Here is a 14,104-nt window from a genome sequence, read left to right on the forward strand (position 1 = left end):
ATGAAAAACTGGCTGTACTGTGAGACAAATAACATCAACAAATTTGAAAATAAATTTAAAACAGGGCAATATTATAATTGTGTAAATACTTTAACATTTAATATTAATACAGTAAATATCCTGGATAAAAATTTTAAACCATATTACCCAATCCTAATTTCTATAATTAAAATCATAAGTTCTTCATCATTTTAGCCAAACTTAATTCATAGCTGCTCAAAGAGCCACTTGCAGCTAACAGCAGTGGTGCATTTAATTGATAAAACTATGGTTTTATTCCTAAAATGTACTCAAATTAAAAGTTAGTTTTCTTTAAAATACCCTGTATAAGATTACATTACTGCCATAAAAGATTATTTTATTTTAATTCCAAGCCTTTACCAGGGTGCTAATAAGTTTACTGTGGATCTATCTCAGATTGTGGGGCAATAAAACAAGCTAGCAAGGTGTTATGTTAATATTAAAGCACTCTGGTGATTATTTGGGTCAGTTTTAAAAGACTGGTCTTCAATGTGAACCAAAGCAGAGCAGCAGTGGAAAATTACGCCGCTGGGTGCATATATAAAAACCAACACAAGACAAGTAATGTGCTCTGCTTTATTAGGAAGTGGAAAAGATCTGGTGCACCGGTAAAGGTCAGGATTCAGCAGGGATGTGTAATAAAGCAGGGCTTTTAGCTGAGACGATGCAGTTCAGGAAGAAATCTTTGTCTTGATGACAAAACAGCTTGGCTGTCATAAAACCATAGCAACAGGAGGGAAGAGTCTGCTTAGACTAATGAAAATCATAAAGTAAAATCTTTGGGATTATAGACAACAGAGAGTGGCTTTCCTGTGTCCTGTTCTCACATGAATCGTTTAGTGATTAATAGTGACAGCGATGAAGCTAACGTGTCGCTTAGGTGAGCAGCAGTTAGCCACCATGTTTTATTTGTTGCCGTCGGTAACTGTGGGGCAGAAATTGCTGGGCTGATGTGACCCCCAACTTAATTTTTGTTCTTATTTTTCTCTATTGTTAAAATACATATGGTGAACCTGAGTGTATGCTGTGAAGTCGACCAAGTGGACACTGAATCCAGCAGGAGTCGGTGCCTCCCTGTAGCAACTGTTCAAGGCAAAGTAAATATAAATGGGATGTAAATATGTTTGCCGTCACTTTCTGAGCTCAAACAGAAAACAAACCTGGCTCTCAGACACACAAACATCTGCTGCTCCTGCTGTTGTTTAATTTTAATGTGCGTTTTCTCTCAGGATTTCTGGTTATTATTTTGTTGCTCTGAACATACAACTTGTCAGATATTGGTCCAAAACAATCAGAAAGCAAGAGCGCAAACACAACTAAATGCCGTCTCTTTTGTGTGATTATTTTTCATATAAATATTTAAAGTAAAATGTAAATTAAGTCTTGTGAATTTTTAAAGTAGCTTCTCGTCATGTTTTTGAATCACACTGTCAAAATCCCCGATGCTAGCGGCTTTACTCTGGAATGGACCCAATTTTATGATCAGATTTTAGGTTATAAAACATTTTATTCCACTCAGTATTAGCATGTATTCCTTTAAAACTAATGAAATTATGTTTTTTTTTGTTAAGCTCTGCTCATGTTTGTTTTGCCTGTGCGTTTTAAGTAGATGAGGGATTTACTGAATTAAAAATTAACACAAAAAATCTTGCTCCACAGCCTCATGAGAAATATGCACTTATTGCATAATTTGCAGCTTATTTTCATGACTAATTGATAATAGTACATGGTTTTTAATAAATAATATGTCTTCCAGTTTAAATTCTCCTATACAAGATCTTGGACTGAAATACTTGAGTCGTTTGTAAATATGAACCAAGTAGTAGAATCACCTGCATCTGAAAATCTGAGATATGCAGAAACTGTAAATCAAGATTTAATATTTTTGTTTTCACCAGATTTTGACTGCTAAACTGTTTTGTTCTATAATAAGGCATTGTCCCACTTGCATATTCCTTCTGTTTTTAGTTTTTATCACAAGTTAATGTTTTAGATCGTCATGCATTTTTAAATGCACAAAGCATAACGTGACTTACCAATTACATGTTTCTGTTACTCCACCTTTCACTCGCATGCGGAGCTCCAAGACATGCGCAGTGGTTTTCTCTGAGCCACAGAAGATGTCTATCTAGTCGTCGGTAATGTAATAGCACTGTATAAATCATAAGAAATACGATGGCAACAGCTAGCTCAGCAGCGCTTCGCTTTCACAGACGGTGGGGACTGCGTCTAACTTTTTCATCACTTAGAAAAGTAGCTCAAAGAAAGGTAAGCTCCGTTGAAGTGATGTTAGCAAAGCTAGCTGTACAGAGACACATAACCATTTGTTCTTGTAATGCTCTGTGCACACAGCAGTAGCTATTATTATTTTATTTAATTATATACATTGGTATTTATTTAATTAGCAAATAAATAAAGCACAAGAACGAAAGAGCACGCAGAGCATGCACATTACTCTTTGTTTTTGTCACCTGTCATATAGTTACTTGTCAATCTCAAGTAAGTATGAGGTTAACATAGTTACTTGACTATTCTATAAATATTATTACATTTCCCATTGGGATCAATAAAGTATTTTTAAATTAGAATTAGAATTTTGAATAACACTGCTGCTTTAACATGGGGTCTAGTTGGTGTGGATTTGTTTAAAAACTCAATTTTTTAATCACTCAGGAACTCTTTGTTGGATCAAATTCCTGATGATTTCTACCTCTCAACCTTCCTATTGCCTGGTTTGAACATGCCTGACGTGTAAATAAAATTTTTCGTTACCCTTCTGACAGCATCTTTTTGACCCGTTCCTTCTCAGCCGTCAGCTCCACTTCTGCGCTCCTGCTGCGAAACAGTTTTTCCTCTCCAGGCCCGTTAACTGTCAGCAGCGGTGGAGAGTGACGCTCCTCCGACAGCTCCTACAACAGAGACACAGACAACAAAACATTAGTCTAATAATTGTTTGTTTTTTGAATATGTGTAAAAAAATAGTGAAACATGAAGCATAATGTCAAAACCTTTGTTTTACATATTCAAGGAAGTATCAACATTCCCACTCCTGAAATTATAAACTTTACTGTTAACACAAAATATTGAGATAAAATTATATGACATATCACCCACCAATACTTCATACCACACTGCTTTGAGTTAGCGATCACAAAAAATCCCAATAAAGGAAATTCAGCTTCAGTTTGTGATGTGAAAAAGTTTTAAATGTGTGAATACTTTTGCAAGGTGCTGTAAAAAAAAAAAAACCCCATCTAGATTAAAAACTAAAGTTTGCAAGAGTGAATTTTACTGCAGTGGAGATTTAAGGTGTGATTTTAGGTGCACAGATCTGACGCTATAACGGATAAGAAACGACAGGAGTGAGCATAGTCTGTTGGTGCTGCACATGTCCCATCTGGGCTCCTGTAGTAAAGCCCAAGCAGAACAAGCAGCCATGTGTGCAGCCCAGCTGTTCGTCTCCATGCAGCCTCGCAGGTCTGATTGGACTCAACAGGAAATTACTGATGAGATTGATTCTTGTTCCGTAGCTTCATCTGCTGTTTACGAGTGATTAAAAATTATGTATGTAAAAAAAACAAAAAAAAAAAAACATGTAGCGCTGCAGTTTGAGGGTCTGCTGATAAGTTAAATTTGAAGCAAATCAGCAGCAGTCATGGACAACAACAGTGAGCCAAATCCTAAAACAGTGCTGATAAAAGTTCAGGTCATTCAAGGAGCTGCTTGTTGTATCAGGTGGAATCCATACAGAGCATAAAACTCCAATTAATTTCTAAAACAGTTTGAATTTTTTATGGTTTTTATCTAAACCCCACAGGGTCACCATTATGCAGTCAGGCCTAAATACACACACACATACACACACACAGCAGTGATATTTGATTAATTCCCCGTTGCAATCTGTGGAGAGACGACACACTTTGACTCTGGAGTTGAACATCTTCGATTTTATGATGACTTGAGGCTTGGTAGCAGGTGACATTTTTAAACGTTCTCAACTATGATGACAATTTAATACGCAACCTGCTTTCTCTGCACTGCTTAGGATTCATCGCCAGACGAGGCAAAAACTAAACATTTTGGCTACAATGAATATAAGTATGTCAAAGTGTGTCATTAAAACTAGAGGTGCAACTAATGATTATTTAAGTAATCGATTAATTTGTTAATTATTCCAACCATTAAGTTGGAGTAAAAACTATGGCACATTCTGCAGATTTTCCATTTAACAACTAAAGCTTATCCTATTAAATATAAAAAATACAAATAGTTCAATTCCTGTTTTAAAAGAAGAAAAATACTTTATTATTTCAATAATGGACTCATCCCTATTAATAGAATTTATTGTCTCAGAACTAGAATCAATAAATGGATGACTGTGTGATGTATTACTAACTAGATTCAACTGGAATTTAAGCATAATTAAATTGAGTTGACTTGTGATGAATTAGTTATTTAAATAAACTGAATAAAATTGAAATATTTAAATGACAATCCTGCTGAAAATCTTTGGAGTTAAAGTTTGGTCATTGCCATGAAACCAACACATTTAAATGAGCCTCAATTAATTTTACCAAAACAAGCTACAAAATATCAAATATCCAATAAAACTGTGTTGTAAGTTGCTGAGGGATAATAACTAATTATTTTAAACTTATGAGAACTCCATTAAATTAAAAATAATAATTGAAGTTGTTTGTTGTGTGTTTATTCCACACAGGAAACCCAAAATTTATATATTATTGTAAACTTCAGAACTATATTTGGACATCTAAGATGATAAATTAGGTATTTTCTCTTTCTTGCATAAAAACCTAAACTTGAACTCTTAATGTTGCAACCCTGCAGTGCAGAATAAGCTTTTATTATTCATATGAGCGCGAGTGGCTGCACTCCCCTGGGGACCAAAGTTGATTATCTTTTAGCTCAGCAGCTTTCTGTTTATTTTTCCCTCTGTGGATGGATGTGGAGTTAAAACACATAGCTGGATAATCCCAAGAGGAGGAAAACACGACTTTGGTCCAACAGATCAGCTGCGTGTCACCATGAATAATTCATGCAGCAGATCAAGTTGGAGTCATTAAGGATTTAAAATACTTGTGTCAAGTATAGATGCTCTGTGAGAGACTGAGATAAAATAATCAGCTGTAAAGAAACATCTGTGTTCCTGTGTGTATGATCTAAAGACTGTTCATGTTTAAATAATTTATACAGATACACTTAAATCCTGCATTGCTGTTATTGCTTCTCCGTCTCACTGGCTGACTGCAGCTAACTTTTCTCTGAAGTCAGCTCTGATCAGCGTAAAGATGAAATATTAAGCCTGATAGGGCATGCAACATTTACGCTACCATCCGACTGAATCTCTAAGAGGCTCGTCTCTTTACTGCTCTTCGATTGTTGTGTGATGTGTGGCCGTGACGCACCTGCGAGAGCTGAGACGGATGAACGTATCCCAAGATGCAGCAGGGGGGAGAAAACACAAGAAAGAAACATGGATTAGATCAAAAATAATCATAACAAGCATTTTAAAAAAACAGTGATCCATCTGTTTGGTTCTGTACATAAATTTAGAGTTATACTCCACTCTCCTTGTTTTGACTGATGCAGGAAAAGAGCCGAAAGTCGGTTATGGACAAGGAAGGCAGAAATAATACCAAACTGATTCAGTTTTTTCTATCCCTACCATCAAAGTAAAAATATACATAATGCATACCTAATGTCTAATAATTTGTTGCGCCATAATTTTCTGTCAAAAAGGACTCGGTCCACTGAGGTTTGGACTCTAGTAGAACCGTAAAGGTGTGAAATCTGGTAACCAAAATGTTGGCAGATGAATCAACATCTTGACAGGGGGGATTATTTGTTTGTAAACACGGTGAATCCACGCACAATCTGACTACAGAAAAACCCAGCCTGCTTTTAAATCCTCACTGGTTACCATGGTTACTTTCATTTATCAGCTGTTTCAATATTAGCTGGCATGTTGTTAGCGTACTACAGCTGTTTATCACAGCGTGATAAAATAAGTTATGCTACCAAAAAGAATATTAGTGAATGAAATGCGTTTTAAGCATTAAATGCAGGTGAAACAATAAATAACGAGAGAAAATGGCCCAAACGTCGGACATTATTTTCTAAGTGATATTAAAACTATTTGTTCATGGTAAGATCATCAGCTCTCAATGAGATGTCGAATCCCCCTAACATGCATGGTGAGAAATTAGGGGAACCGGAATAGGAATTTCCCAAAATGTAAGTTTTCATTTTAAAAAAATAAAGGGAATTCATATTTAGGGTGCAAATGACAAATAAAATACAATAATTTCTTCCTAACTTGGTCACAATTAGAGGGAAAATTAATATGTAACTGCATCCATCAAGGCAGGTGAAAAACTAAGCCTTCAGAAATAAAAAATGCAGCGGATTGAGGGAGACAGTGTGAGGTAAAAATAAAACATCTGACAACTGCAGACGCCACAAAGCTGAGTGTTGTAGATTATTTTATTAGCCCAATAGTAAACAGTTAGAATAATAGTTAGAATAATGGATTAATGGCTGCCTTCTGAAGGTGACATGCGCAGTAGGGCCACGTCCCCTGGTGATCCCTTACAAGTAACGTCAGCGAGAAATAGGAGTTTGTTTTAAGTCAATAATTCTTTAATATTGATGAAAAATACCAGCTCATATGGTGGACAATCGCACCTATAACATGGGGAAATGCCTTATTAGTGTTTTCATAAATATTAAGTAACTATTTCAGTAAAACAAGCCTCTGTATCTTGCTGAAAAGTTACTCGTAAGTTAGTTTTGTCTTTCAAATGCATTAAAATATGTGTCTCTGGACACACTTGCCTCCTGCCAGTTTAAAATCATTGAAAAACGAGGGTTCACTGTAACTGACATTCATTTTAACAGTTTTTTTTTTTGGTTGTTTTTAAGATTCTATAGTTGTGGGTTTAAATAGCGTTTCACTGGCAATATTCTCCCGTAACATCTAATTATTCAGTAATATTTTTACATTTCCTGTCAATATCACATCTTCTAACACAAAAATACAGCGGACCACCGATGGACCGGCGGTGGTCCGCCTTGGCGCCCCAACCACCGGGTTAAGCACATTTTCTGGGGGAAACCCTGTAATTCATATGACTAATTTAATCTACACTGTTACACTGATGGTTTAAAATTGAAACAACTTCCTGAGAGTTTTTATCACAAAGTCTCAGCAGCGCTGTTTGTCTTAACTACATCCACACTCTTTACTTATTTATCCCAGCACTGGTCCGCCCGGCCCCCAGCTTTATAAAGTTCCTGTGTTTCATCGAGACCCTTTTATTTATTTATTGATGCATCCACTAAGACCTTCCTTCATTCACCTATCCCACCCACTAAACAGCAAACCTGCGCTCACTCTCACGCAGCTTCAACTCCTTTAGGTTTCTTTTTAAACCTTTAAAGTCGGAGGTTTAAAATATTGATGTGTTGGTTTTTGCTTTTTTCTCCTCCTGCCTCTGCATAGATTCAAACATACAGCAGACATATCAGCTGTAGCATTTCATAAGAGGGAGATGTTTTACCTTTACTGTGGCTCTCACTGTTTGTTTATTTTTTAGTCTGTTTCTGTCTCCAACCCATCATACCTGGACGATGCTACAAATTCAGTAAGAGTGATTATTGCTGCTATATTGAAGCTCCAAGTGGTCATTTGTCTTTTTCCTGAAAGTTAAATTTACCCATATGTAGCTGTAGTAACTCACCAACTGTCAGTTACTGCGGTTGCTATGGTAACCACCAACTGCCAAGAGCAGCCCATCAGAACTCAATGGGTGGAAAAACAACTAGATTTAAAGAACACATAAACACATTCTGACTAACTTCACATTATAATATTGTTGAAATAAAACCCTGCTACACATACAATAGTTGTACTGAGAAATTATACAAAGAATTTGCGTTTTACTTTCATCTGTTTTCCAACACTGCTTTAAAAACGCTGCATAGAGACAAAAAAAAAATACCAGTGCTCTTTTAATTTTCCATTACAAAAAGAAGGTTTGCCTCAGTACAAACCAGAATACACAACATTTATTAAAACGTCTAAGTAAATACGACAGCTCTCCAAAGATCTAATTACCGTCTTTCCATTGGTGATTTCAGAGGTACCGTTTGTCATTTTTCAGTCTCATCCCACTGACTCCTCCATCTCATGTTTGAGCTGTGTAAATACGGCAGAAAGCTGGAGCTTTACTGCAGGCAGATCCCCTGCTGCCGCTCGAGTATCAGAGGCAGAACATGCACTCTGCGAAGCCCGAGGCTCCAAAGATTCGGCTCTGCTACGCGGTGGAGCCTCGCACTGACCACAGCTGCTACCGAGCTCTACGCTCATTACTTCACTGAAGTCTGAACACGTGAGGAAGAATTGAAGTGGACATCAATATGTGAATATTTCTTCTTAAAATATTGAATATTTAATGGGGTGCTCTGATTTTTTTCTTTCGCAAACAGAGAAAACTGGCTTATTAGAGCTCAAACCTGAGAAAAAGAGGCAAATATGGTAACCTGTAAATTAGAGCCAGACGGTCTTAAAGTTTTATCAAGATATTTTTAAGATGATTTTAACTCGTATTTTATTAGCTTATTTAATTGAGTCAAATTTCTTATTTTCTTGTTTCATTGCTGTGTTTGTAAGGTTGATTGTTTTTTTCAAAACAGGTCAAATATTGCTGGATATGATGTATGGCATAATATTGTTGTTTTGAGACCATTTTCAAGTAATACAATGGTAATAATGGGATATTAATGCAAGAACACATTTCCTAAAATCAATAAACTTTAAATTCTAATAAACATTTAACACTGGAACTGGAATATATTTTAAATATCCAAAATAAATAAACAAAACAATAAATAAATAAAATATACCATCTCTGTAAACAAAATTGTACTTCAAAAAAGAGCTAGTTGAGACCAAAGCACCACACTGAAGACTTTTGTCATCCAGTTTTTGGTAGAAAGAGAGAAAAGAAAAAAACAATAAATCATGCAAATGGAAATTATTGAGCTTGTTTACATTTATAATGTGATTAACTGATTTATTGCTTGTTGCGACAGGCCTATTCTCTTGTAAATGAGAGTTAATGTAAATGAGACAACCTGTATAAATGAAGGTAAAAAAAAAAGCAGTATTAATGTGATAACAATAAAAGTGACAATTATAATTATCGCTTGTTTTGTAACTATATAGCTGTGGCAAACACAAATACTGGTCTAGAATAAATTAATTATTAATTTATTAAATGAGTTACAACAACAATTCATTTTCCTGTTGGGATCGATAAAGTATTTTTAATTGAATTTTAGAAACATACTCATCTGTTATACACTTCTTTAGGACACGAGTCACATAAAGAAGTATAATTTATATCAGTAAACTCCTCACAGTAACTGTATTTAGTCATATTTTCAAATGTATTGATATATATTGATAAACATTCATTGAATAAACAGTGGGCGAAAATACAAAACTAACAAAGCTGACAATACAGTTTTGAGTTTTATTAAACATCATTAATTGGCGATAAATCAAAATTCCTTTCACGATACGAAGTTTCTCACAATAAATGATAAACGATACAATAAATATCCACTCCTACTGTAAATTATAGGAGATGTCAAAAATATTAAACTACTTCCAAGTAGGAAAGTATTAAACTGATTTTACACAATTGTAATTATTTATGAAACTTGTACATAGTTTTACGACAGTAAAGCAAATATTTAAGTATTCCAGAAACTGCTTCAATCTTCAGCTTTTATTCAGTTTTTTTCCACTCACTAAAGTATTAAAGAACTTTATTTTGGTGTATTAATTAAGACAGAAAACAGACTCCAGTCAGTCCTTTCCTACATCGTCTCCTCAGCAGGAGACGGTTTGTGTAAGATGAGTTTTCACAGCTGGGATTCCTCTGGAGTGGCATTTAGATAAAGAATGTGACATTTTTTTGTTTACATCACAGCAGGAACCGTTGAAAATAACCCAATCCAACTCATAACAGCGACTGTGCTGCCAACAACAGAACCCTGGTCAAAAGAAAGAGGGAAATTATTTCAGTTCATTATTGTATTTGTATTTTTACTGCATTTTTCTGTGCTGCAATTTGATGCAGGTCTGAACTTCGGTTTGGTTTTTGTCACGCCACGACTCCTCAGTCAACCCTCTGAAAACCTGCTGCAATACTTGAGATCTGAACAAAGAAGATAAAAAGCTGCAAGTTCAAAGAGCCTTTAAAGACCTTCAGAAATATTCGAATGACACCAATCAAAACCAGCTTGACAGCAAAATATGAGGAAATAAGGGATTGCTGAAGTGTTTTGCGTAATAGAGAAGACAGGAAAACAATCTAAGGGTCGAGTGAGTGCAAAAAAAAATAAAATCATAATTTCTATCTCAATGCTTGACAGCTGGAATGAAATGCTTGTACCAACATGCTGGGGAGAGTTTTAGCCAACAGCGCGGCAGATCGTAGCAAAACATCTCCGCTTTAGTCTCAACATGGTGGGTTTGTTCAAGGCCTGTTTGAGTTTCTCAAAGGAAAATAAATATTTATATTTGTCATGGTTTTTACACAGAAATGCAAAAAAAAAAATCTATAAGAGGATCTATTTTCTTCTATTTGGTCTGCAACATTACCATGACATTAGGAATTATATATTAATGTTCTGGTTAAATTATGTAATTTCAGTAAAACAAATTATGGGAATTTAACATAAAAGTCACAAAAAACCTTAAAGTAACATTGCAAGCCTGTTTCAGCATAAGCTAATACCATTCATCCAGTTTTCTTTTTTCAGGAAGGTCTGAAATTATTCAATAATACACAAGAGCCAAATTATGCAGCTAAATCCTGAGGTTTCATAGGATTTATACTTGACATTTTTGTGGTTATTACATGTTATATACATGTTTACTGTCAAACTGTAAAAACAAAAAAACAAAAACAAAAAAGCATAAGTATTCTCTTCTTCCATATTTGATGTCGTGAACTTTATTTTTACAAGTTAGCTAAGAATTAATAAGTCCAGGTTTAACTTTTGGTTTTTGCCACTAAGCCTCAGAAACTGTAATATTGTGGTAAATGTGTGTGTGTGTCTGTGTGCATGCGTGTGTGTGGGTGTGCGTGCGTGCGTGCGTGTGTGTGTGTTTAGGAAACAGGAAGAAATATTGAACCAAAATGAAAACTTATAAGTTGAATTTGAGCCAATTTGACCTCAACAGCAGGTCAAACATTGAACATTTTGAACTTTCATTGTATAAATGCACAAAACAACAGCAAATAATTTTGATGCATATTTTTGAGGTAAACAAAATATCAATTAGGGCCATAAACATTGATGCATGAATCAGGATAATCATGCAAAATATAATGAACCTGCACAATTCTTTTTCCTTTAATGTGTCACAATCTTTAGAAAAAAGTAATCAATCAAACTGGAATCGGCTCCACCAACCTCATAGATAAATGGAAAAACCCTCTCTAGTAAAAATAGCTTCATTCATAACAGTTTTATCTTCCAGCACCAGAACCCTGCTTATGCTACAATGTGACCCAGATGGCACAAACTTTATTATTAGTAGCAACAGCAATCTACTACATCGCTCCCTGCTCATATTAGATTAAGTTATCAGTAATATTGATTGAGGCCGGGCTTATTCTCCAGGAAACCCATTTAGAGCAGTCCGCACAAATCCATCATCTGGGCTGTTAATGTGGAAACTTTATCTGTTTCTCATTGTGTTTAAATGCAACGTCAATAAAAGTGTTATATCCTATTCTTTAACGTGATAGAGCATCGCAGATGAAAACTCAGCGAGAAAACGTTTTGACCTTGAACCTGCTAAGCTTTCATTTATTCCTCTGCAGCTCATTTCTGCAACAACGCCCTGGGGAAAGCACCAGCTTAGTTTAAAACAATTATTACCACGCGGTGGCCATTAAATGTCACACACTGTGATAAAATATTGCTCCATTTCTGCTCTGGCTGTCTCGAGCAGCTGATCTTATCGGTATTGATGCTTCGAGTGTCACTGCGTCCAGGAGAGTTTTCTCTCAGCTGGGCTAAATAAATAGCAGAGACAAACCATCAGTGCTTATCTGAGCGTTTCAGAGCCCAGGCCGCTGCTGGCAGCGTGACTCTGCAGTCTCACAGACCTGCTGAGTGGCTCTTTGTTAAGACTTACACACAGCGCTCAAACCGCAGCGCAAAAAACAAACACTCGTCTGTTTTGGATCCATGTTGAGACTCCAAGGAGACACACTCGTACTTGGCAGAGGAAGCTAATAAACAATCACAGCAACGCTGGGATTTCAAAACCTTTTTATGTGAAATTTATCTCTACAATTTTGCAGAATGAATCCCAGCCCTCCTGACGTTTCCAAGAAATCTGAGTTTTATTCTGCTGCAGAAAAACATGTTTCTGTCTGTTATTATCACCTGTGGGGTAACACTTTATGCAAAGGGGTGTGCATAAGACTGGCATTACACTGCCTAGAACATGAAGGAGTCTTCATGAATGTTTAGTACCGTTGTTTTGAAGTGTCATTTGGTAAATAATGACATTTTTAATGCAGAGTTGTACCAAAAAGCCATTAAAAGTCCATTAAAAGTGTTATTATTCACTGAATGAAACTTCATGAGAGCAGTACTAAACATTCATGTAGATTCTTTCATGTTGGTGGCAGGTGTTATGAACATGAAGAAGTTTTCATTAATGTTTGACTGCTGTCATTAAGTGTCATTTGGTAAATAAATAATGTCACTTTTAATGCAGAGTTGCACTAAAAGTTGCATTAAAAGTCCATTAGAAGTGCCATTTACTGAATGACACTTCATAAAACAGTCAATCATTCAGTCTCCTTCATGCATATGACAGTGTCATGTCAGTCTTATTCATCCATCCATTTTCTGTACACCTTGTCCCAAGTGGAGTCGGGACAAGTCCAAAATATCTCCGGCGAGACATTTTGGGCGAAAGGCGAGGTCACCCTGCACAGGTCGCCAGTCTGTCACAGGGCAACACAGAGACAGGCGGGACAACCAACCACACACACTCACATCTACAGAGAATTTAGAGAGACCAATTAACCTGGCAGTCATGTTTTTGGACTGTGGGAGGAAACCGGAGTACCCGGAGAAAACCCACCATGCACAGGGAGAACATGCAGACTCCATGCAGAAAGACCCCAAGCCGGGAACCGAACCCAGGACCTTCTTGCTGCAAGGCAATGGTTCTACCCACTGCTCCACTGTGCAGCCCGTCAGTCTTATTCAAATCCCTTTAAATAAAGTGTTAAACATTGTGGCGGAAGGATTTTGGAGAAAATGTTTCTGTCTTCACTTGAACGTCATCAAGTTTACTAAGAAACCAGCAGCGTTGACGGGATGAAAGTTGCCCGCTGCTCCTGCAGCAGCAGCAGCCAGATTCCTTTCAATTATAGATGATTCAGCTCACTCTTTAACCTCCGTCCGCCTGATCCCTCGTTCGTCTTTCTTCAGTTTCAGTCATTACTGCCCGTCAGCACACCTTCAGTGCCGACATTTTTTACTGCCAACGATCTCCATTTGTAATGCATGAAATCTTTTAATGGAGTTAACCGATGAGGCAATAATGGAGCATCCAGACGGGGATTTATCTCATCCCTGGTGGGTCTGTGTGAGTTTCAAATAGAAATATATGGGCAGGATGTTACCGCTCTGCTGCCATGGCGACCCCGAGGTCAGACAGACAGGACGGGATTAAGAGAGCAAACAGACGGACGGACGGACGGATAAATGGATGTTGTCTGAATCATGGATCTCATTAGTAGTTTAATAAATTAATTAATTGTTTAATAAACTAATCAATAGTTTAATAAATTAATCAATAGTTTAATGAAACCCCAGAATCCCAGCTGCTCTTTCGTCACGTTTCACTTTAAAACGCCTCAGAATAATGAATTTCTTACGTTCATGAGGAATCTCTGTCTGCAGCAGCTTCAATAAGGACAAACAAAAGGCTAAAGTTCATAAAAACGGACAAATT

At 36.4% G+C, this 14,104-nt stretch overlaps 1 protein-coding gene across 1 annotated transcript in view; it reads right to left on the bottom strand.

Moving 5' to 3' along the window:
• Positions 1 to 14,104, bottom strand: part of homer3b (homer scaffold protein 3b) — a 128,509-nt gene that overhangs the window by 93,194 nt on the left and 21,211 nt on the right. The window contains exons 5-6 of the mRNA XM_014995402.2: positions 5,448 to 5,456; positions 2,794 to 2,930 (exon numbers count right to left, since the gene is read on the bottom strand). Coding sequence (XP_014850888.2) covers positions 2,794 to 2,930; positions 5,448 to 5,456 — 146 coding nt within the window. The remainder of the gene's footprint in view (positions 1 to 2,793; positions 2,931 to 5,447; positions 5,457 to 14,104) is intronic.

Source organism: Poecilia mexicana, unplaced genomic scaffold (genome assembly GCF_051168715.1).
Source record: "Poecilia mexicana isolate PSO_F unplaced genomic scaffold, ASM5116871v1 scaffold_4, whole genome shotgun sequence".
In the NCBI taxonomy this organism is placed as follows: Eukaryota; Metazoa; Chordata; class Actinopteri; order Cyprinodontiformes; family Poeciliidae; genus Poecilia; species Poecilia mexicana.